Source organism: Cetorhinus maximus, chromosome 18, assembly GCF_964194155.1.
Source record: "Cetorhinus maximus chromosome 18, sCetMax3.hap1.1, whole genome shotgun sequence".
Classification (NCBI taxonomy): Eukaryota; Metazoa; Chordata; class Chondrichthyes; order Lamniformes; family Cetorhinidae; genus Cetorhinus; species Cetorhinus maximus.
In genome coordinates, this window is record NC_135896.1 from 91,880,557 (window position 1) to 91,906,317 (window position 25,761).

Below are 25,761 nucleotides of genomic sequence, written 5' to 3' on the forward strand. Positions count from 1 at the left end.
CGTCATTTCGATATATTAAGGCCATTAAAAAAGTAATTTCACTTATTAACTACGCTGCCCGTCCAACCTTCAGGTTGGGGGGCAGGCGAAGAGCCCGAGTGGCCTTCGCGTTTTTCAGGAAACCTCATCCATGGGCGGGATGAGGTTTCCTGAAGGTTTTATAAAATAATTAAATAAATTCTGCAAATTTCACAAACATGTCCCAGCTCATGTGACACTGTCACACGAGGGGTCGTGTTTAAATAATTTTTTAGTTTGCTTTTTAAAAGTTTGATTATCTACTTAATCTCCCTGAGACAGCTCCGTGCCTCAGGGAGAGTGCTGCACTCTTTCGCGTGTAAAATGGCGGCACGCAGCCAATCGTGGGCAGCAATTGGCTCTGCGCCCGGCCCCACCCCCGCCCAGCCCTCCCGCCAGAGGAAAATTTCTCCCCGGCATTCTGAACTCAATTTGACCTCCAGTGACAATTGCTGAAACATATTTTTAAAGGAATATTCTGTGGTTTGGCACACAAGAGGTGAACAGGCAGCCACATGCATGCTAAACGGGCAGGCTATTTAACTTAATCTATGATCACAAGATTTAAGGTCAAAGACCGTCAAACCTCAAAGAAGACAAAGGATAAGAAGATTTTTTTCCTCTCTCAGAATTACATCACGTGCACAGCATAAACTCTGTGAATGAATACTTAATGGTATTTTAATCCACTCAAGATGCACTGCAGAAACTCACCAAGGCTCCTTAGGCAGCACCTTCCAAACCCACGACCACTACCATCTAGAAGGACAAGGGCAGGAGATACATGGGAACACCACCACCTAGAAGCTCCCCTTCAAGCCAATCACCATCCTGACTTGGAAATATATCGCCGTTCCTTCACTGTCGCTGGGTCAAAATCCTGGAACTCCCTTCCTAACAGCACTGTGGGTGAACCTATACCACATGGACTGCAGCAGTTCAAGAAGGCAGCTCACCACCACCTTCTCAGGGGCAGTTACGTATGGGCAATAAATGTTGGCCTAGCCAGCGACGCCCACATCCCATAAATAAATGAGTAATGTAAGAAAGAGAAAAAACCTAGAGGAATACCTGCTAAATGCAAGGCTGCATGAGGATAAGTAGCTATGGATGCTTGAATCGTCTAGGATGGTTCCGGTCAGGATTAGGTTCTGGAGAAGGTCAATGTGCAAACATGGTGAGATGTCATGAATATTGCTGATTGATAGCCTGTTTAGATGGGTGATATTTTGCAGAGGGGTCAGGGTGAAACTTTAGGGAGCTTTGGTGAAAGGTTCCAGTTGTGATGAAAGGTGCAGAGACCTGATGTGTTAAATCTGTTTCCCTTCCCACGGACACCTGAGCTGCTGAGTATTTCCAGCATTTTCTCTTTATATTACAGAGAGCTTTCTCTCTTGGGAAATTCAATCGATACTTATTTGCCTCCAGCCTTCCCTCCACAAAGTTTGGGTAGGCCCTGACATTGCAACTGGCACATGACGTGCGGAATTCAATGGGTAAGCTTCCTGGCTGACTGTTTAGCAATGCATTGAGAGTCGGAAGCTCATCGTACATGAGATCACGGAAGCAAACCTGCAGCCTTCCAGCCCTTAACATAGCGCTTTGCGCTCCCTATCCAGTGTAGTGAGCTCAAAGTCAAAGATCTCTGGCTGCCAGCCTGAACAGTAGTTTTAAAAGATGACATATATAGAATTTAAAAATATGATTGCATTCATTTATGGCAAGCAGCTTGAATTATTAAATGCATGGATCTCGAACGAAAATTACTAAAAGTTACTGTAGTCAGATTAGGGTCAACACACCTCTTGGCAATTCTGCAGGAAATGCTGAAGATCACGGTTGTCTTTTAGATGTGCAGCCACCTCTTTTGACTGTTTTGTATTCTCTTTGTACCTGGATAACAGCAGAATCACATAAGAACTGGAATAATACAAGCCAGTCGCATCCTTTAACCGTACATCCTGTGAACTCTGTGCTCTAAACGTTTACGTTTTACCTTTCATCAATAGATTTGACCTTGTCGAGCACCTTGTCCTTAAAAATATTTCCATCATGAATGAGCTTTTCTCCTTCAACTATCGTCCCAGAGATTTTTTCCTTATTGGCTTCCAAGGTTGTCACAAAATCCTCGTGTTTCTTGATAGCAGCTTCAGCTGCTTCCAGTGTGTTTGGCTTTTCAATGTGCGCTAAACTGTATTCCTATAGGAAATGTCATAGTTTACCCAAAAAGATATTTTGCAACATTTACGAATATTTACCATTTGCATTTAGACAGTACTTTAGACTTGGAAGTTTAAAGAAATTTGTCCCTTTCTTTCCCTCAACTTCAATTTCCTTCTTCTGATCCTCTGCACGATGTACCATTATGAACATGATGCATGACACACTCCCAGGTTGTTGCCATTGCCACCACATAGCCAACAGGTACAAGGCAGGTAAGAACTGTGAGACACCTGCCCTGTGACCTTTCCTCCAATGCCAGGCTATACACCTGGCCGTATATTTTAATAGCCACCATAACATCCCACTGATTTTTTTTTCGAAGCTTCTGTTAAATGCATGTATTTCACAAAATATGCTTACATGAATTAATCAACCCTACCACACAGCAGATTAGCATATTCCAAATTTGAAAAATAAATGCCACAACACTGTGACTTCAGGAGACATGTGGTTAAATGAAGTCAAAAGAATTAGATTCTTCAAAATTTGTTTTTTATTCATTTATGGGATGTGGGCGTTGCTGGCTGGGCCAGCCTATACTGCCCATCCCTAATTGCCCTTGAGAAGGTGGTGGTGAGCTGCCTTCTTGAACCGCTGCAGTCCATGTGGCGTAGGTACACCCACAGTGCTGTTAGGAAGTTCCAGGATTTTGACCCAGCGACAGTGAAGGAACGGCAATATATTTCCAAGTGAGGATGGCGAGTGGCTTGGAGGGGAACTTCCAGGTGGTGGTGTTCCCATGTACCTGCTGCCCTTGTCCTTTTAGATGGCAGTGGTCATGTGTTGAGAAGGTGCTGCCTAAGGAACCTTGGTGAGTTCCTGCAGTGCATCTTGTAGATGGTACACACTGCTGCCACTATTCGTCAGTGGAGGGAATTAATGTTTGTGGATGGGCTGCCAATCAAGCGGGCTGCTTTGTCCTGGATAGTGTCAAGCTTCTAGAGTATTGTTGGAGCTGCGCACAACCAGGCAAGTGGAGAGTACTCCATCACTCCTGACTTGTGCCCTGTAGATGGTGGACAGGCTTTGGTGAATCAGGAGGCGATTTACTCATTGCAGGATTCCTAGCCTCTGATCTGCTCTTGTAGCCACGGTATTTATATGGCTAATCCAGTTCAGTTTCCGGTCAATGGTAACCCCAGGATGTTGATAGTGAGGGATTCAGCAATGGTAATGCCATTGAGTGTCAAGGGGTGGTGTTTAGATTCTCTCTTGTCAGAGATGGTCATTGCCTGACACTTCTGCGGCGTGAATGTAACCTGTCAATTGTCAGCCCAAGCCTGGATATTGTCCAGGTCTTGATGCATTTGGGCATGGACTGCTTCAGTATCTGAGGAGTCGCGAATGGTGCTGAACATTGTGCAATCATCGGCGAACATCCTCACTTCTAACCTTAAGATGGAAGGAAGGTCATTGATGAAGCAGCTGAAGATGGTTGGGCCTAGGACACTACCCTGAGGAACTCCTGCAGTGATGTCCTGGAACTGAGATGATTGACCTCCAACAACCACAACCATCTTCCTTTGTGCTAGGTATGGCTCCAACCAGTTTTCTCCCTGATACCCACTGACTCCAGTTCTGCTAGGGCTCCTTGATGCCACACTCGGTCAAATGCTGCCTTGATGTCAAGGGCAGTCACTCTCACCTCACCTCTGGAGTTCAGTTCTTTTCTCTATGTTTGAACCAAGGCTGTAATGAGGTCAGGAGCTGAGTGACCCTGGAGGAACCGTAACTGAGCATCAGTGAGCAAGTTATTACTAAATAAGTGTTGATGAGCTTTTCCATCACTTTACTAATGATCGTGGGTAGACCAATGGGGCGGGGCGGTAATTGGCCGGTTTGAATTAGTCCTGCTTTAAGTGTACAGGACATACCTGAACAATTTTCCACATTGCCGGGTAGATGCCAATGTTGTAAATGTCCACCCAACCTTGGCTAGGGGTGCAGAAAGTTCTGGAGCACACGTCTTCAGTACTATTGCCGGAATATTGTCCGGGCCCATAGCCTTTGCACTGACCAGTGTCTTCAGCCATTTCTTGATATCACGTGGAGTGAATCAAATTGGCTGAAAACTAGCATCTGTGATGCTGGGGACCTCTGCAGGAGGCCGATATGGGTCATCCACTCGGCACTTCTGGCTAAGGTTGATGCGAATGCTTCAGCCTTATCTTTTGCATGGATGTGTTGGACTCCTCCATCATTGAGGATGAGGATATTTGTGGAGCCTCCTCCTCCAGTGAGTTGTTTAATTGTCCACCACCATTCACAATTGGATGTGGCAGGACTGAAGAGCTTAGATCTGATCCGTTGGTCGTGGGATCGCTTAGCCCTGTCTATCACTTGCTGCTTAAGCTGTTTGACAACAAGTAGGCCGGTGTTGTAGCTTCACCAGGTTGACAGCTTGTTTTTAGGTATGCCTGGTGCTGCTCCTGGCATGCCCTCCAGCACTCTTCATTGAACCAGGGTTGATCCCCTGGCTTGATGGTAATGGTAGAGTTGGGGATATGCCGGGCCATGAGGTTACAGATTGTGTTTGAGTACAATTCTGCTGCTGCTGATGGCCCACAGCACCTCATGGATGCCCAGTCTTGAGGTGCTAGGTGTGTTTGAAATCTATCCCACTTAGCACGGTGGTGGTGCCACACAACACGATGGAGGGCATCCTCAATGTGAAGATGGGACTTCGTCTCCACAAGGACTGTGCATTGGTCACTCTTACCGATATTGTCATGGACGGATGCATCTGTGACAGGCAGGTTGGTAAGGATGAGGTAAAGTATGTTTTTCCCTCACCACCCACCACACACCCTGTATAGCAGCTTTGTCCTTTAGGATTCGGCAAGCTCAGTCTGTGCTGGTGCTACTGAGCGACTCTTAGTGATAGACCTTAAAGTCACCCAGAGTACATTCTGCGCACTTGCCACCCTCAGTGCTTCCTCCAAGTTCAACATGGAGGAGCACTGATTCATCAGCTGAGGGAGGGCGGTACGTGGTATTCAGCAGGAGGTTTCCTTGCCCATGTTTGACCTGATGCCATGAGACTTCATGGGTTTGGAGTCAATGTTGAGGACTCCCAGGGCAACTCCCTCCTGACTGTATACCACTGTGCCACCACCTCTGGCAGTGGGACAGGACATACCCAGGGATGGTGATGGTGGTGTCTGGGACATTATCTGTAAGGTATGATTCTGCGAGGATGACTAGTCAGTGAGATAGCTCTCCCAATTTTGGCACTAGCCCCCAGATGTTAGTAAGAAGGACTTTGCAGGGTCAACAGGGATTGCCGTTGTCGTTTCCGATGCCTAGATCAATGCCGGGTGATTCATCCAGTTTCATTCTTTTTTATTGACTTTTTAGCGGTTTGATACAACTGAGTGGTTTGCTAGGCCATTTCAGAAGGCATTTAAGAGTCAACCACATTGCTGTGGGCCTGGAGTCACATGAAGGCAGACCAGGTGAGGGAACAGCAGATTTCCTTCCCTCAAGGATATTAGTGAACCAGGTGGGTTCACGGTATCATTAGACTTTAATCCCAGATTTTTACTGAACCCAAAATTTCACCATCTGCCGTGGTGGGATTCGAACCCAGGTCCCCAGAGTATTACCCTGGGTCTCTGGATTATTAGTCTAGTGACAATACCACTACGTCACCACCTCTCTGCATGCGGTTAAATTTAGGACAGTGAGGTCAAAAGAATGAGATTCTTCACAATGCCAGCTGCTTGTTCAAACATGAAAGTAATTCTACTGTGATTCCCTTTTGCAGTCTTTGGACTGCATTTTACTTTCGTTTGCCTTTTTGTAATTTATTCGCTGGTACCTATTTTCTGACTATATGGGTGTGAAATAAGTCTATGTCAGCAGCATAAAACTGGCTCGTTGATCTCCTTTCAACTGAAGTTCGCAGGACGACAGTTCAGACTCTTTCCCAGGGGAGAATTTTTGGCTCGGCGGGCAGGGGCAGGGCCCACTCGCCAAGGTGTAAAATGACGCGGGGTGATGTCGGGCGTGCGTCCCAACGTCACCGCGTGTCATTTGTTTTTCAGTTCGACTCAGCTGCGTGCCCGCCAAACTGTCAAAGGCCTGCTAAGGCTATTAATTAATTAATTAAAGCTATTGAGAAAGCTCAGGCGGCCTTCGCATTTTGCATGGAACTTCATCCATGGGCGGGATGAGGTTTCATGAAGGGTTTATAAGTTAAATAAATTTTTTCATTAAAGCGCATTGACATGTCCCAGCTCATGTGACAAGTCTTAAATTTTTTTTTTATTTATTAAAATTTTTAAAACTTAAAACTTATCTCCTTGTGCGTCAGGGAGATTTCTGCACTCTTTCACTCACATGTGCGAAAAAGCGCACTCCCGACTCAGGGAACCCACCCCCCCTTCCCCACCTGCACAGGGAGCGCGCGTCATGCTGGGCAGACCTTAAATGGCCCGCCCACGTAAAATGGTGGCGCAGGCCCGATCAGGAGTGCCAATCGGGTCCGTGGCTGCCCCCCGCACAACCCCCCTGACAGGGGGGTGGGGGTGGGGGTGGAGAATTCTCCTCACTTTTACTTGATTTGAAATTAAAAACCTCGTCAATATTTTTCCAAGCCAATTGAAAATAAAAGCTGACGCAATGTAAAATGAGATGTTGGTTCTCTGAGAGCCTGCTTCGCCCTGCTGGTAGAGACCCCAACATTAGCCCTAAAGGCGAGGTGAAACACTGCACTGCAGAACAGAAGCAAACCAACCTCCTTAATGCTTTTAAAGAAACAGGATTTTTTTTTTTAGTTGTAATTATTGAAAAAAAGATTTTCTGATACGCACCCAAGTTAAGATCTCAGCACAACTGTGCAAAATATTCTTAATTAAATTCATAGTACCGTGATTTTAAAAATGCAATACATTGAAGGGTGATTTTCTGAGGCAGAATAGATCGTCAAGGTGTTCCAAAAATGCTAATAAATTTGTTCTGATGTCTACCATATTTCTAGTGCCCAAATGCATACATGCTCTCTATCCTTAATCATCTCCTGAATGCAATAAAAAAAAATCAGTATCCCATTTTGTCTTGTTAATCAGAAGTAAAGATGAAGGGTGCATTTACATGAAAAAAACACATCACTTCAAAGGTTTGGGTAACACTGATGCTGTATTCACTGTGCAAATGCAGTGTGTTTCCAGATTCAGAACTCAGTCTGAAAGTGGAGTGAAACTCACTGAAGGCAAGTTCTCTAACTTTGCTTTGCTCCCGAGTCACTTTGGTCCTTACCATCCTATTTATATTATACTAGTTTAGCTTCACTGGGCAGCCGAAAGCACTTCACAGCAACACTAGGCTGGTTGTCTTATTGCACAAGATGATAATAGTCAAGTACCTGATTGCTGAGAATGCCACCTGCTTGTTTGCTGTCCCTGAGGAACTGCTGATATCCATGAGACTGAAAGAGAAGATCCTTTCTGTTTTCCCACATCTGATGAAGCTCATTCCAACCAGTGTCCAGTCCTTTCAAACGCTGCTCTAATATTTGAAACTGTGGGTCTGTTTCTTCCTGCGTTATCATTTTTCCAGTATCTCTGATCTTCTGGTAATCTTCCTCATAGCGATCTATCTCATTTTTTATGGCATTGTGCTGCCCGAGGAGAGCGTCTGCTTCAGGTAAGGAGTTTGGCACATCTTCAGAAGCAATAGCTTTTTGGGATTTGGACAGCCACAACTGAAAGTCATCTAAATCTTGCAGGAATTTCTGCAGTTTGCTGGCCTCCCCAAGTGACTCCTCACGACCTTGAAGAGTGCGTTTTAGTTCATCCCAAACATCATTGATTTCCTTAAGCCTATTCAAGATATCTGCAGCATGCTTGGGGTGCTCATCTGCCAATGCATGGGCCTCCTTCTGCAACTCTGGAAGCCTTGATTCAATGGCAGCCAGATCCCTCTCTATTCCACACAACTTGCGCTGAATGGCCAGGACACCGACCAAGTCTTTTTCCAAGGCCTGGGTTGATTCAATGAGTTTGGTTTTCTCATGGATCCAGGCTTTGGTCTCATCACATTCAAGACAATAATTCTGAAGACTCAACGCCGAGTGTATGTTGTTCTTTTTGATCTCCACCAACTTCTGGAACATCAGCCATCTGCCAATCGCATCAAGGTTATTATTCTACGTAAACATGCATCTCAAACAGAAAACAAACCTAGCCATCAGTTCACAAATATCACAAAAATTAAAAGGGGAAATTTTAACATAAATAATCTTTCTTAAAATAAACCAAAACATTTTCCCAAGCCTCTTTTGATATATATTTTGATCTATGTTTATGTTTTAGGTTCAGGATAAGTTATTTATAGCAATGCCAGCATAGTCATTTTCACAAATGTCACAAAAATTAAAAGGGGAAATTTTAACATACATAATCTTTCTTAAAATAAACCAAACATTTTCCCAAGCCTCTTTTGATATATATTTAGATCTATGTTTACGTTTTAGGTTCAGGATAAGTTATTTATAGCAATGCCAGCATAGTCATTTTACCCCATGCCAATCATATACAGGGGTAGTATCGTAGCTTAGGATATTCAGTCTTCCTGCCTGGAGAAAACGCTCTAGAAAACTAAAGAGGATAACATTTGGGGAGATACAGGAGTGCAACACATTGGGATGATTTGGTGATGTATCAGAGAGTTGGGTTTTGCCCTTTGTTCATTATTAAATCACAATCTTGACTGAGGCATGGGAAGCAAGGGATTGGAGGAGAGATAATATATCGTAGAAAACGAAAAGAAATTTTTTCTGGAGTGGAGTCAAATTTTTCAGAAGGTGACAGTGTTTGGCAATTCTTTTTCTTGTGTCGATTTGTGTTTCATCCAGACTTATCTCTTTCCCTGCAACGCCTCCTAGCAAAACAAGTGCTTTTTGTACTCAAATTATACATTAGAAATTAATTAGGCGCCCCAAGAAACATTATAAATTAGAGCATACATTGGATTTTTACGTTTGTTTAACTTGCTTGAGCATCTCTCAAGGTGAAGGTACAAACATGATAATTCTCCCCTTAACCAGGACAGAGCTATCTCGCTAACTCTGTAGTCTTCTATTCAGGGATTAAAGCAATCCTACTTAAGTAATATACTTAAAACATTTTACTGTAACAATAATTGAATTTAAAAGCTGCATTCTCTACCAGAGATAAGATTGTACTTTCTCACCTCCTGGAGCTTGTAACATTGTAATTTACTTTCTCACCAAACTATGGATTTCATGTTCAACTCTTTAATAAACATCTATATTGTTTAGAATTTATATTGTCTCACATGGCCTTCTGTATCGATAACTCATGAATCCGACTCCATTCCCTGTTTGGTGTCGGTGGGAGACGGCGGGAAGGGAAATTACTGAGGAGTTATTCCTGGTCCTTAATAATATCCAGGATATAATAATCTGCTTGAAACTTGTTAAAATGGTATCCAAAAGGCAGTAATACTGTCAGGGGGTTCCTTTCCTTTGGAGAGAGATAGTTCAGTCCTTCAGGCCCATTTAGCATCTTTGACATCTGTCTTTCTCAACCTAAAGTTGAGATGAATCGTCTGAGAAGTATACTTGACCTGGGATTGTCCCAAAAAGGGTCTAGGATTATAATCCACCGCCAATGGACTGCATGCACGCTAAATAGTGGAAGCAGCAGGCAAAGCTACCCCACAGCCAATATATCAGATCAAAGTTCTGCAGTCCTGCCATATCTAGTCCTTTCCAGTTTAGCGGGAAATGGAAGGTAAAAACTATAACTGCTAAATTCAACAGGATTTGTGTGTCCCTCACCTTGCCGGATTTCTCCTGCTCTACTGTACACCCCCTGCCTTCCCATAAATATCAGACTCAACGCCTCTGTTTATAAAGCCAAGGATCCTGTGTGCTTTTTTAACAGCCTTCCCAACTTGTACTGGCAGCTACAAGGATTTTTGTACAAGGAGCCCCCCCAGGGCTCTCTGTTTCTGCAACTCCTTTAAAACTGTACCATCAGAGAGAACGTAGTTCATTCAGATTAACCAAACCCGTTAAAAGGAAGGTGCAGCAATACTTATTGAGAAAGTGATAGAGAGTTATGCTGACTTGAAAGCATTATTTGATTTATTTCACCCAGGAAAGATTGGGATAGAACTTAGTGTTCCTTCAATTAGGAGAAAGATTCGAGATAAAATTATTATTCATGGTCTCGGAATGAAGAGGGCTTGTTAGACCAAATTGCCTTTTCTCACTAGTTACGCTAGGCAACTCTCACACATATCCTACGGCTTGTCCAAAAACATCTTTGGCAGTGATCTGTAATGAGGTTACCTGATAACAGGGGGAAAGAGCAAAATACGGTCACTTAATGAAATGAACTGAGACTTCATTAAAGAACGCAAAGGAGAAATGGGCATGTCCAGCAAGGGGAACTGAATTGGAAGCAAGGGGTGGAAGGGGACAATGGTCTCTTGATTGGATCCTTTATGTAAAAACTAAACGGAATGAGCAGCTTATTTCTCTCATCATCTTGCGAGCTTCAGAATGCTCTTTTGCAGGTCAACAAACCACCAGTGAATCATGCCCGCTATGTGTGGTGACCGGCAACAAATTAGGAGCATACCTGCGGTTCACATGATCCTGACATTCTTTAATTTCTTGCGTACTGGGGTGGCCACTCTCTACCAGGCGGTTAGCTGCTTGGTTTACTTCAGTGATCTGAGACCCCAAATTGTTCATTTCCTGTTCCAGGGTTTCAAACCTAAGCAAAAAATAATGTCGATTATAACAGATTTAGAAATCACAGCGAGCAAGATGTTTAATAGAGCAAATATAAAGCCTATTCATTATATCATTTATTGCAAAGGTGCTGATGATCATCACTCAATTAACTTGAAGCGACGAGTTGCTTACTATGCTGCTCACCAGGCATCAATGATGTTCATCATGATTAGCCAAAAATCACTAAAATGAATGTGATGCAGCAATTTCAAAGCTATAATGCTATTTTGGGGTTCTGATAATATTACAAACTATTCAAATATCATCCTTACAATTTTTAATGCGACTTAATCCTGGGATGAGGTTACTGACATGTAAATGCTCTGTTAATGCCCATATAATTTGTTTTGCATTTTCTGGGTAACGAACATTAGATTAACTTTGGCTAAACCTACAGTTAGGACTGTTCCCCCTCCTGTTAATCAAATATCTGGGATATAACATCAGGAAAAACAGAAGGTGTCAATGGGGCCATTTTAATCTAACCCATTCGCGGGGAAACTCTCAGGATGGGTGCAATGCTAATTCTTACACCCCGGCCATTTTACTCTTTATTGGACTAAGTGGAGAGCAATATTGGGCAGTGTTACCACCAGGATAGGAGAAGTGTGTGAATTATCAAGCCCCACTACTCCACAGGCCATACCATTAATCTAAATGTTTAATTCTCTCATCAAAACGGCCAATCGTTTACCTACACTTCTAGTACCCAGAAAAGAAACTCTGACCAGGCTTCTTTTAAAAGATTCAGAATGATTAATTTATTATAAAACACAACCCCTTTTAAACAAGTTTCAAGAACTGGTTGACACACTATTGTATTCTGGAAACGTAACTAGTTAATCCTTAAACTTCCCCAGCACACACACACGTGGATACACACACACACACACACACGCTGACACACACAGACACGCTGACACACACAGACACGGGCACACACACAGACACGGACACGCGGGCACACACACGGACACGCGGGCACACACACACGGACACGGGTACACACACAGACACGGGCACACACACAGAGATACGTAGTCTCTGCAGGGTCGGGTGGATGGAAAAAAAAACTCTCCTAAAAAGAGAAAAAGAAATTAAAGCTCATGGAGGTTCGATGCTGTCAGTCTGAAGTTCCCTCGGCTGAAGGCGTGCCACTGGGCCCAGTAGATGTCGGAAAGTTCATCAATGATTCTTCAACATGGAGGAGAGTATAGCTGGACCGATTATTCCTGTCTCAGCTAGCTAGTCCAAAATTATGCAGACAAACGACACTCAGATGAGGATTATCTGGCTACAGGTTGAGAACCACACAGGGTTTCACAAAGCAGAGAGGGGGAGAGAGCTCGTCAGGGTAGCCTCCTGTTCTCAGCCATTCCCCAACAAGACTGAAAGCAAAACCACTGGTTTTAACTTAAGGTTTGCCTCTGCCATGTGATTGCCTTTCTGTCTTCTAGCTTCATTAATTAAAGAGCTCTGCAGTTCAAAACAAACAGCTCCTTCTCAAGTACCATAAAGTCAGGGTATTGCATGGAAAAGGCCTGCTTGTTGGCAGTTCCATGACCCTTTTAAAAAATAACTCTTGGGCAGCCTCCAATTTTGGGTGTGTATGTGTGTGGATTACAATCGTGTGTCAATCAGTTCTTGAAACTTGTTTAAAAGAGTTTTTGGTTTATAATAAACTAATCGTTCCGAGTAATGTCCTTCCATATTTTAAAAAGAAACATCCAGTTTACAGAGGTATGATTCTAACAGGGTGTAGCTTTGCTGATTTCCTGCCCAGCAAATTAGCTTGAAATGATCCCTATTGTGTCTGTCCAGTGCTAACACTTCAACTGGAAGTGTATATCCCTGGCCTTTCTTACAACCAATTTTATTCTTTCTTTTCCAATACATTGGAATTTCGGAAATAGGAGCAGGCATAGGCCATTCGGCCCCTCGAGCCTGCTCCGCCATTCAACTAGACCATGGCTGATCATCTACCTCAACACCATTTTCCAGTGCTATTCCCATATCTCTTGATGTCATTAGTATCTAGAAATCTATCGATCTCTGTCTTGAACATACTCAATGACTGAGCCTCCACAGCCCTCTGGGGTAGAGAATTCCAAAGATTCACCACCCTCTGAGTGAAGAAATTCCTCTTTATCTCAGTCCTAAATGGCCTATCTCTTATTCTAAGACGAAAGGCGGAATCATCCCAGATTTGCACTAAGTGCAGTGGTGGGCAGAAAGAAAGATGTTTTCCCTTTGGCCACAATGGCAGCGTTTCATGATGTATTGTCCGAATCCCGCCTCATTAGTCATGCATTCCCAGGAAACACGTCGTGTCGCTGGTCTCTCATTCGCCCACTCCACCCCATCAGGCCTTCAGTAAACCAGACACCATATTTAAAGGCCACCCCTGCAAAGAGCTACCAGCCTTCATGGGATAGGAAGCTGCTGCGAACCAATGGCTGCCAAAGGGAGGAAACCTGCTGCCTGCAGATTTAGCGACGCCTCCCTCAGGCGCCTACTAGACGCAGTGGAGGCCCGCCGTCAAGTCCTCTATCCCTGCTCTGGGCAGACGCCAACAAGCAAGGTCAACAATCCAGCATGGGAGGCGCTGACAGCGGTGGTCAGCGCCAATGCCCTGCAAAAGATGACAGCCACCCAGCCCCAAAATAGGATGAATGGTCTCCTCCGTTCTGCCAGAGTAAGTCACTCTTCTCATCACTTTCTACTCACACACTCATAAACCCATCACACATCCACAAGGATCTCACATCTCAACAGCACTAACTCTCGCACACACCCTCACATCTCCATCAGGCTCATATCCTCTCGAGCTCATGTCCTCATCCCGTCCATGGCTCCGCTCACCACACAAATATTCCACACAGTGCCATGTGTCCTGCTCACACTCTCTCCATCTGTTTTCATGCAGCAGAAGCTGGATCACATCAGCAGGGAGAGGTCCCAGACCTGGGGGTGGAGTGGCCCACATTAGGCCCCTCACTCACTTTGAGGAGTGTGCCATCATGCTGACTGGTGAGGACGTGGACCATGCCTGCGGTGACAGTGACGTTAGCGGCAAACACCCACGTGAGGATCCTGCACCACATCATCCCTCTCTCAATGCAACTGTGAGTGCTCTCTCTCCTGCTTTTGACTCTGCTGCCATGCACGAATTATCTCTACTTTAGTTCACAGGGAGCCCTGCCAAGCAACTGACACCCTCAGCCAGCCAGTCCCTCAGCTCCATCCATGTCCTCACCTCTAGCCAAGAGGACACCTCTTCTGTTGAAGAGCTGAAATAAGCAGCCTGGAAGATCCGTCACAGTGCTTACCCACACCCTCCACCAGCCGAGAGACACAGACCTCGGTGGGACCTAGATCTAGAGCAGGCTCGGGTTCACAATCTGGTGGTCACCACACGGACACGTGTCCGCAGCAGGAGGAGGCAGGTTCAACCAAGCACCCCAGCACTCGGAGGGCTGCTGGGGAAGGGGCATCTGAGGTCCAAGTCAGATGACAAGCCTCTGGATTCGGCCTACCAACTCATCCTGGAAAGTCAGCAGAAGGAGGGAGAACATCACGCAGAGCTGTTGGAAGCCCTCAACAGAGTGGCACGCGAGTCAGAGGAGTGTGTCCACCTGCTCTCTGGTGAAGCGTTGCCAACACATGCGCATATGGAGGTCTCCTTGGGAAGGATGGTGAATGCCATGGAGACCCTGGTCCAGCAGAACACAGAGATGCACACAGACCTGCACTCCATCGCGGTAGCCATGGATGAGTTCCTGCAGTGGCTACTTGAGGGGGAAACGGGGCACCTCAACACCCCTCCAGGTGCTCCTACCCCTCAAGGAGTCAGACCGGGGACCAGAAGGGAGGAGGAGCGGGAGCTGGATTCCCCTGGGTAATCCATTCAGGAATCTCAGAGGCTGTCCTCTCCCTCTGAGTTCCCTTTGCTTGTGACCCCCTCAACCTCGTCCTCTGTCATCGCAGAGGGAGCAGCTGGCCCACAGTTGGACAGCCAAAGCAAGCCGGGGCCCTTAAAGCCTCGGCTCTCCAGTGGACTCACGTCAAAGTCATCAGAGCCAACAGGGCCAACCATTGCACAGGCTGTCTCCACCCCTGCTGCGGATGTCAGGGCAGCACCTTGTAGTGGTAGGCCAAGAAAAGTTACGAATCCCTGATCACAAGTGGTTGCACGGGTGAACACATTTTGTCACTTTATAATCTGAAAATATATTCACTTTCACTAAATAATGTGTAATGGTGTCTTTCAGCTTCACTTACAGGCTTTGCGAGTCCTCCCCCTCACCTCTAGCAGTTCAGCTGCACACAGCCGGCCCACGAGTGATTCTGGAGGGAGAAGTGTGTGTGCAGCAGGGCGTTTTGGAGCCTCTCCCACGCACGGGGATCTTTCCTCAATCCCACTCATCTCACTGTCCTGAGCATTCTCAATGCTGCCTCCTGGGGTTCTCTTTCAGTTGTCCATCTGAGCTGACCTGCATCTCCCATCACACTCCCATGCAGCACCTGTGCCCGTCCAACACGAGGCTCCGCTCACTTTTGGTTTTAGAAGCGCAGAACTGACGAGCTCCCCCATCCTTTCCCCTCCCCCAGTCACCCATGTCCTAGAAGGTTTCATTCTTCTAAACTCTAGGGAATATAGGCCCTGTCTCCTCAATCTGTCAATCCCACCATCCCAGTAATCGGCTTGGTGAGCCTTTATTGCACTCCCTTTATGGCAAGTATACCCTTCCTTAGGTAAGACGACCGAATATTTACACAATACTCCAGATGTCGTCTCACCAAGGCTCTATACAACTGCAGCAAGACTTCTTTACTCCTGCACTTAAATCCTCTTGCACTAAAGGCCCTCCCAACTCCCTTTTAAGTGGTCTCTGCTTTACTAGTCACTTGTGACTAAACATTCCATATCCTAATAACCTGTGTTAATTCATTTATTTCTAACTGCCCTCCTGGTTTTTCTAGTGATAATCCACTTCTGACCCTTCATTTCTGTTTCGCCAAACAATTTTCACCATTTACCTCTTCAAAACGTCTCATAATCCCCAAAATCTCTGCCAGCTTCTGCCTTAATTTTCTGTGTTCTACTGAATAGCCTTGGTGAATGTTAACTGAATGATGAGTCAGCATCTGTACTGACAGGACTGCTAGAATACAGCAGGCCAAAGAATAGCTCACCATGAATAAAATCACAACAGGAAATATTAGGGTGAATAAGAAATAATAGAGAGAATGGTTATAAGGCTGTAACCTTCAGATGCATGTTCTAAATTATTCATCGTTGTTTTTTTTCTTTATTCTTTCACGGGATGTGGGCATCGCTGGCTAGGCCAGCATTTGTTGCCCATCCCTAATTGCCCTTTGAACTGAGTGGCTTGCTAGGCCACTTCAGGTGGCAGTTCAGAGTCAACCACATTGCTTGTGGGTCTGGAGTGACATGCAGGCCTGATCAAGCAAGGAGGGTAGATTTCTTTCCCTAAAGGGCATTAGTGAACCAGATGGGTTTTTACAACAATCGATGATAGTTGTCATGGTCACTACCACCATTACTGATGGTAATTACTGACTAGCTTTATATTCCAGATTTATTAATTGAAATTAAATTCCACCAGTTGCCATGGTGGGATTTGAACCTCCTGACTCCACCTGGATTACTAGCCCAGCGACATTACCACTACGCCACCACCTCCCCTCAAACCATGGCTTGTTATGTCATATGCCCCTCTCAACCTGCGATAATTAGATTATGGTTTTGTAATCGCTCTCAGGTACATTAAATTAGAAAATGGTATAAGCTTAAAAAAATGTGGCTGAAAAGGAAGATATATATTATACATACATATATATAATAGGGGTCAGTTGTGTCATTTTAATAAGGGGAGGGTGGGAGGTATGAAGTGGTTCACGGTCACTATAGTTCTAAAGTGATTTTGGTTCCCTATCAATTAATTTACACATCACCAGTAAGTAACCTTGATTCACGAATTCAATAAGGTTCATTCTTATGAAGCATCCACGGGTCGGATAACGTGCAATTTCCAACTACTCAGGGGTTTTAACTCTGTCACTCAGGGTGATCGCAATGACAAGTGCGAAAGCGAAATACCGCGGATGCTGGAAATGTGAAATTAAATACAGAGTCCGCTGAAACTATTCAGCAGGTCGGGCAGCAACTGGGGAGACCGGCTGAGAGGTCACAGACCCGAGAGGTTGGCTGGGATTTTCCGGCCCCCCACCCACCACCACCAGCACGGCGGCGGGTTTCCCCCCCGGCGGCGAGCCATTCAAATGTCCGTTCACTTCAGCGGGACAGGAAGATCCTACTGGTGAGTCGGAGGGGGGGGGCGGAAAATCCCGCCCTGTTAACCCTGTTTTTTGTTCTCTCTCTTCACAAATGCTGCCTGACCTGCTGAATACAATCGCCAGGGGACCCTCCCAATAGTCCACTAAAACTTGCGAAGATGTGTGAGGATATTAAGCGTTTGACTTGCACACTATGAATGAACATGCAGGAGAGAGACAGATAAATCAATCTGTTGCATTTGTACCTGTGCTCCACGACTTCCAGATCCTCCAGTTTCTTTGGAATCTCTATTCCCTTCAGCCACTTCTCTTTCCCGTTCATCCACAATTCACACGCGTCGGCCTCACTGAACATCACATGAAGGGCCAGGGCGTCCTGCAAACGCTGCCTCCGCAGGTCCGAAAGGGCTACCAGGTCGGCGTACAGCTCCACAATCTCCTGTTGCCGGTCTCTGATCTCGGGCAGCTTCCTGAACTCCTCGGGGAGGCTCCGCAGTTGTCTGTTCAGCAGGTCAATAGCCGCCCCGGACTTCATGATTTCATCCGTCAGGTCCTTGTGCTTCTTCGCCAGCGTCTGCGTTGAGAATTCGTCATGACCCACGTTGTCCGAGGACACGATGCGGGAGGTGTCCTGCAGCCAGGTTTTGACATCGTCGGCATCCACTTGGAACTGGAAGAAGTTCTGCGCGTCCTGGAGGTTCTGCTTGCGGAAAGCGGCCAGCTCCTCCAAATCCTTCCACCTCGCAAGGACCTCGTCCGTTCGCTTCTGGATCTCCGGCGAAGCGAAGTGCTTCTGTGCCACCATGCCCCGGCCTTCCCTCACTGTCTGCTGCAGGTGGGTGCTGAGGCCCCCCAGCTCGTCCTCCAGTGCCTTGTGCTTGCCCTGCAGGATCATAATGCTGGTGATGTCCTTCCCATAATCCTGCGACGAGAAGATCTGCTCCCTTTCTCGGATCCAGCCCTCGGTCTCGGCCATTTCCCAGAAGAACCTCCAGAGGCGGCGGGACTGCTCCAGGCGAGCTTTCCGCTCGGCCGCCAAGACGCACAGCTCCTCGTAGCACAGTTCCAGGTGGTTGACACGATCCTTGATCACATTGGGATCACAAGGGGTATAACCTGGAAAAGAGATCCACAGGGAATATCAGTGATCCCTCTGTTGAGAATGTTGTTAAACCACATTTGGTAACCATTTCTCATGGGAACAAAAAAAAAAATCATTTTTTTGGTAGCACAGATCTTGAGAATAAATTGACTTTGCCTCCTTTCAATCATATTCATAGAACAACAAAATGCCTGGAGTATAACGTAATAGCACAAGGTGTATTTACATATGGAGTAATACAAAGCTCTGGAGGTTATATATAGGATAACACACAGGGCAAAGAAGTCACAAACGTATTGAGGAATTTAGAAAATACCCCCAAACTGAAGAAGTGAGCTCCATGCGACTTATCAGTATCACCTGACCCTGACCCCCATCCCCACCAGACTATGTTAGGTCTTAAATCTAAACTACTTCTCACATGACCAGGTTGAGCTCTTAAAGTAAACTTGTTCTGTCCAGCAGATTATGGGGCGATTCATCCTGGCAGCCAATGTTATGGGAAAGCAAGTTCCTCAAGCTAAAATTGCATAATGCAAACTGATGTGATGTTGGGTTTTGTTTCATAGAATGATAGAATGGTTACAGCACAGAAGGAGGCCATTTGGCCCATCATGTTTGTGCCAACTCTCTGCAAGAGCAATTCACCTAGTGCCACTTCTCCTGCCTTTTCCCCACAGCCCTGCAAATGGGCCCTCTTCAGATAACGAAGCAATTCCTTTTTGAAAGCCATGGCTTAACCTGCCTCTCCCATTTTCAGCCAGTGCATTCCAAATCCTAATCACTCGCTGCGTGAAAAAGTTTTTCCTCATGTCATCACTGGTTTTTTTTGCCTTAAATTAGCGTTCGCTGGTTCTCAATCCTTCCACCAATGGGAACAGTTTCTCCCTATCTATTCTGTCCGGACCCCTCATGATTTTGAATGTGTCTATCAAATCTCCTCTCAACCTTTTCTTCAAGGAGAACAGTCCCAGCTTCTCCGATCTATCAACATAACTGAGGTTTCTCACCCCTGAAACCATTCTTGAACCATCTCATGAATCTTTTCTGCACCCTCTCTAATGCATTCATACCCTTCCTAACATGTGGTGCCCTGAATAAGATGCAATGCTCCACTTGAGGCCGAGCCATGTTTTATACAGGTTTATTATAACTTCCTTGATTTTGTACTCTATGTCCCTATTTATAAAACACAGGATCCCGTCTGCTTTTTTTAACCATTTTCTCAACTTGTCCTGCTACCTTCAACAACTTGTGCACATATACCCCCAGGTTTCTCTGCTCCAGCACCCACTTTAGAATTGTGCCCTTTATTTTATATTACCTCCCTGCATTCTTCCTATCAAAATGAATCACTTCATAATTACTTGCAAGAAATTTCATCTTCAACTTGTCTACCCATTCCACTAACCTCTCATTGTCATTTTGAAGTTTAACACAATCCTCCTCCTCACAGTTCATAATATTTCCAAGTTTTGTAGCAAGCTCAAATTTTGAAATTTTGCCCTGCACATCCAAGTCTAGGTCATTAACATATGTAAAGAACAGCAGAGCTCCTAACACAGAGCCCTGGGGAACTCTATTATAAACCTTCCTCCAGTCCAGAAAACAACCATTCACCACTACACTCTGGGTGGAATTCAACGCCCTCCCCTGTAGTGGGTTTGGTGGCAGGCAGGCATTTAATTGGGCAGGAGGGTGGCAGGTGGGGTCTCTGCCATCTTCACACTCTGGCCTGATTAAGTCCATGGTGGGAAGGCTCATGGACAACCTTCCCGCCACAGCCCGCCCCTGCCCCCGCCAAACACCAATTAATGTCCATTTAAGGGCCTCATCCTGCCATCGCTGGAATTCACCCAGCAACAGGCAAGGGATTTGCCATGCAAGAAGCCCAAAAAGCAAACCCTGTGTGCTTGCAGGCTTCCAGTGGCGAGGGAGGGAGTCTATGTTCAATGGCACAGTGCTTGATTGAGGGACCGCCATCAGGAAGGTGGGTGGGGGTGGGGGGGGGGGGGGGGGGTGGGGGGGGGGGGGGTGAGTGGAAGTGCTGAGAGCCAGCCCCCTGCCCTTGTTGCTGACCACCCCCCCCCCCCCCCCCCCACCAATCAACCTCCCCCACAACCCTCCTCCCACAATCCTCTCCTGCTATCACTCACCTATTGCCTGGATTCTTGGGAGAACCTGGGCCTTGGTTGGGTGCAATACTGGCAGCAACCACCGCATCCCCAGTGGCGCCAGCGAGCAATGAAGAGCTGCTGGCCCCTGTTTAGCCAGCAACTCTTGGCGGGTTGGACCTCTGCACCCAGGGTCCTTGATCTGTCCTGGGGAAGGCCGCCACTGCCTAGTTAAGAGTGGGATTGGCACTTCCAGTGGGCCTTCCCAGAAAGAGATAACGCAGGGCTCCCATTGGCTCTCCAGCTGGCAGGCAGGTCCCGCAAAGCCTACATTAAATTTTAACCTGTGTTTCTTTTCACTCAGCCAATTTCGTATCCATGCTGGTACTGTCCCTTCTTTTCCATAAGCTTTAACTTTGTTCAAAAATCTGTTGTGCGGCATTTCATCAGATGCCTTTTGGATGTCCAAGACGACCACATGAATAGCATTACCCTCATCTACCCTCTGGTACCTCATCAAAAAGCTCAAGCAAGTTACCCTTAAAAATCTGTGCTGCCTTTACTTAATTCACCCAGGTGCATTTGCCCAGGTGATTGTGTATTTTAGATGGAGTTATTGTTTCTAAAGCTTTCCCACCACCGAGGTTAACCTGCTCTGTGGTTGCTGCGCTTATCTTTACACCCTTTTTTGAACAAGAGTGTAACGTTTGCAATTCTCCAGTCCTCTGGCGCCACCAGCCTCAAACCCACCCACCGCACCGCGTCTAAGGAGATTTGGAAGGTTACAGCTGTTGCCTCCTTACTTCTCTCAGTATCCTTGGATGTATCCCCATCTGGTTCTGGTAACTTATCGGCTTTAAGTCCAGCCAGTCTATCTAATTCCTCCTCCTTATCAATCGTAAACCCACGAAGTGTCTGAACTGCCTCCTCTTTCACCATTTCTTGGGCGGCATCTTCTTTGGCAAAGTACTCACATAGTACCTCAGCCATTCCTCCTGCCTTCAAACATAAATCCCCTTTTAGATCCATTATTGGCCCCCCTCCTCACACACCACTCTGTATTTTAGAAATTATATATTAAGGTAACTGAAAAATTAGACAAACCATATGATGAACAACTCTGGCCAACAAAACAAATTACTGCAGACCTCATTAATCCTTTCCCATCAATGTTTGTCCGGTATGACATTGCTAGCTGCTCAGAATATATCCTACATGCCCTTCAGCTCCAGTCACTGCCAACGCCAGACAAGATAAAGGATGCTAGACTTTTCAGTTTTAATTACAAGTAACAAAACTGTAGTTTTACCTCTAGGAACCCAAATTCTCAGTCCAGACTGGTTCCAAATCTTTTTCTTTGCTGAATGTAAGGATCCGGCAATCATAATCTAATGGGTTTAAGTCTCCAGCCTTCAAATCCTCTTAATTATGGCAACCAATTAGCACCAAAACAGCAATCCTGCTCAAAGTCTACAAAGGTGTGATAAATTGGAAGTTAACTTGGGGGAGAATTTTCTCCCCGTCAGGGGGGCTGAGTGGGAGCGGTAGCGCGCAGCCGATCGCCACCTGTGATCAGCTGCAGGCCGCCATTTTGCATGGACGGGTCAATTAAGGCTGAGCGCTTCCTTTTGGTGGTGGGGGGGAGGGGGGGGCAGTAGGCTGAGTTGGGGCCCGCGCTCTCCTGCACATGCAAGCGAAGGAGTGCAGAAATTTCCCTGAGGCACAGAACTGGCTCAGGAAGATTAAAACTAAAGAGAAAAAAAAAAATTTAAGATATGTCCCCTCATGTGATGGTTTAATTAAAAAAATGTATTTAATTTATAAACCCTCTGCCGTTGGATGAGGCTTCATGATATATGCGAAGGCCGCCTGGGCTCTTCACCTGCCCAGCTAACTTTAAGGTTGGACGGGCAGCTCAGTTAATAACTTTAATTAGTTTTTAAATGGCCTTAATAGGCCTTTGACGGTTCAGCGGGCGTGCAGCCAACTCCGCCGCACGCCCGCCAAGCTGAAGATCTGAATGATGCGTGGTGATGTCAGGACGCACACCCGACGTCACCGCCCATCATTTTATGCGTCGGGGAGTGGGGCCCGCCCCCACACGCCAACCCGAAGATTCTGGCCTTGGTGAAGTAAGAAATATATTCTTGGCACAACATCAAATGCAAACTATACCTGACCTGGAAGGGCGTGGAAGAAACTAAAAATTGTCTAAGTTAGCTGAATTGATGAGTATTATGTAATATGGGGGCCATCTTTTGGATGAGACATTAAACTCTGAGAGAGCTATCAGCTCTCTCAGGTCAACAAAGATCCCTATGGCATTATTCTAAGTGCAGGGTAGTTCTCCTCAGTCTCGTGGTCAATGCTTATTCCTCAAGTCATTGAGGAATGATGACTATTAACAAAAACACTAAGACAGATTATCTGATTATTATCACATTGCTGCTGTGGGCCCTTCCGCTGTGCAAACTAGTTACTGCATATTTCCCAACTATACAACAGCATCTTCAAAAAATACTTCATTTTCCATTAAGTGCGCTGGGACATGCTGAGGCTGAAAGGCACTCTACACACAGGGGTTGGTTATCTCAGCTGGCTAGATGTTTAGAGTGTGGTTCAGAATAATACCAACAGCGTGGGTTTGATTCCTGTTCTGGCTGAGGTAGACATGGGACCTGCCTCCTTGCCCTGCCCCTGACCGTGGAAGACAATGGCAAACCACCAGTGATAAAAACTACCAAGAAAACAGCTCAGGCTGAATACAGTAAACTTTGTGTTATCCGGCATTCCATTATCCGGAATTCTCCAATAAGCGGAATTTCTGATGTTCCCCTAACACAAATCATCACTTTACCAACCGGGAGGAATTACAAAGTTATCCGGAGCCCATTCCTGTATTCTGTATTATTTTGTACTTTAATTTATGTTTTAATGTACTGCTGAAGATTAGAAGTAAAAAGAATACTGTTCTTTACTTCCCGAGTACTTGCATATGAGTCCATGCTACAAGCATTGCGCTGCATTCCATTGGTAAATGGAACTCTCAGTTAACTGGCATTTTTGGTTAACTGGCACTACGCATTCCCCGCTCATGCTGGATAATAAAGATCTTACTGTGTATAGATATTCATATGAACACACAGTGTTCAAAGTGTTCCATGAATAGACACAGCAACAAAAATTGAAAATCAAAGCCTTGCAGTTGCTTTTGCCAATTATCTGATTGTCCTTGGCATCCAGTCTGATGACAAAAGGGTTAAGCAGCATGTGAAGCAGAGGGCTTTTCAGAAACATCAATATGTACCTTCCCCTTCAGCAAACTTAAGTGCCCCTGCGTTGACCAACTTCAGTCTATCTGCCTGAATCGCGATGTCAGCTTCCACCAGTGTATGTTTCTGAAGCAGGTCCTCTACACCCATTAAATGTTTACCAAAATCCTGTGATAGCAGTTGTACCTGAAAGGAAAATTAAACTATTAGCTTTCTAAAATAACTGAATATGAGTAAAAAGACACACATGCACACACATAAACACACACAAATAGAAACGCCATTGATTGTTTCTAAAGCTTAATAAGTTATAACGCTGATGCATAAAGAGACCTTTAGGACTTCCAAACAGCTCAATTATCACCACTTGCTTTTTACATTGTTACCTACATTGTAGTTGGTTCATTTTATGAACCTCACTGACAGATTTGCCAGCATAAAAATGGGTTATTTTTATCCATGTATATTGTTTAATCAGGACAGGGTATAATTTATTTCTTTTCCGCATCCCCTATTTTTCTTTCCTGCTCCAGCTTCTTCTAAAAGTAAACGTTGTAAGCAAAATATTGCTTTTTAAATTAACCAAATGCCAGCCCATTTCTCAAAATATTGCTGTGCCTCATGAATCAGGGAAATATGTGTCTTTAAAGATCAAATAGACACCTTGAACACTTTAATTGGAACTATATATTATGAATATGTTACATCTAATTAAGACACGTATCAAAGTTCACTTATCATATATCCAAATTTCTGTCACATTCACTAAATTGTGCTTTACGTGGTATAATTTCATGTCCTTACAAAACAGCATATTGTTTGACTTATTACAAGAGATTGACAAGCTTTTTTTTTATAATTATATGGATTTAATTTATCCGATAAGAAACGGGAAGGAACAATTAAGTCACATTTCAAAAGAGCAGGGGATACAACTGGAGCTTGTTTGCTGCAAATAAATCAGTACAAATAATCATTAATGATAATTGTATACTGTTCATTACTCCCTTGTACTAAGCTGGAGAGCATTTGCTGAGGAAGGTGGATTAACATACACAATTAAAATGGAAGGCAATGGCAAACCACCACTGACAAAAAACTGCCAAGAAATCTGGTCAGGCTGAATACAGTAAACTTTGTGTTATCCGGCACTCTACCAACCGGAATTCTCTACTGACCAGCATTCCTGATGTCCCCCTAATACGAATCATCACTTTACCAACCAGGAGCAATTACAAAGTTATCTGGAACTCGTACCTGTGTCCTTTATTGATTCTAGTTTCTAAAAACTGTCCAAACTCGAAAGAAATCTGAACACAAGCAATAAAAAGGATCCAACAGTTATGTTGTGATTTTATTTTTCAAAAGTAGCGTTGACCATCTTAAGTCCTGAAAAATCCAACCAATCAGCCTTTGTCCCATTAGTAAAAGAGCACCAACATGTGCGTACACTATAGATAAACAAACATTCTTAACACATACTTTCATTTCGTCCATCCAATCAATGATGTGAAGCATCTCCTGGAAAATCTTCTGAAGGGCCAAGTTCATTTCCAGCCTTGCTCGGCGAGCATTCAGCAGCTCCAACAGATACTCCCACAGTCGCATGATGTTGTCCCTTCTGGCATTAATACGTTTAACATCGTGGTAATTTTCAGCCTCTAGCTCCTTTGACACATCCACAAGGGCCTGCACACGTTCCTCATAAGCAGCGATGTCTGCCTCAATTGCCTCATGCTTCTTCATGGCCGCTTCCACAGCAGGTAGGTCATAGCCAAAGTTATCCTGTGGTCAAATTGGATAAATAGAACTATAAATACATAGGAGACTGGAACTGTTCCGTGACAAGTCACATTCCTATGACTGAATCCGACAGGAAACAGCAAACTTGTATATTAACTTTGCCAATTTTTAGGCCAAATCAATATCAATGTAACATGC

At 45.1% G+C, this 25,761-nt stretch overlaps 1 protein-coding gene across 3 annotated transcripts in view; it reads right to left on the minus strand.

Annotated features, from left to right (window-relative positions):
• The window catches only part of LOC144693355 (spectrin beta chain, non-erythrocytic 1-like), a 559,404-nt gene that overhangs the window by 107,111 nt on the left and 426,532 nt on the right, over positions 1-25,761 (minus strand). For all 3 annotated transcript variants that reach the window (XM_078563183.1, XM_078563184.1, XM_078563185.1), the window contains exons 12-18: positions 25,303-25,605; positions 23,856-24,006; positions 17,578-18,448; positions 10,854-10,991; positions 7,607-8,363; positions 2,015-2,217; positions 1,821-1,911 (exon numbers count right to left, since the gene is read on the minus strand). In XM_078563183.1, coding sequence (XP_078419309.1) covers positions 1,821-1,911; positions 2,015-2,217; positions 7,607-8,363; positions 10,854-10,991; positions 17,578-18,448; positions 23,856-24,006; positions 25,303-25,605 — 2,514 coding nt within the window. The remainder of the gene's footprint in view (positions 1-1,820; positions 1,912-2,014; positions 2,218-7,606; positions 8,364-10,853; positions 10,992-17,577; positions 18,449-23,855; positions 24,007-25,302; positions 25,606-25,761) is intronic.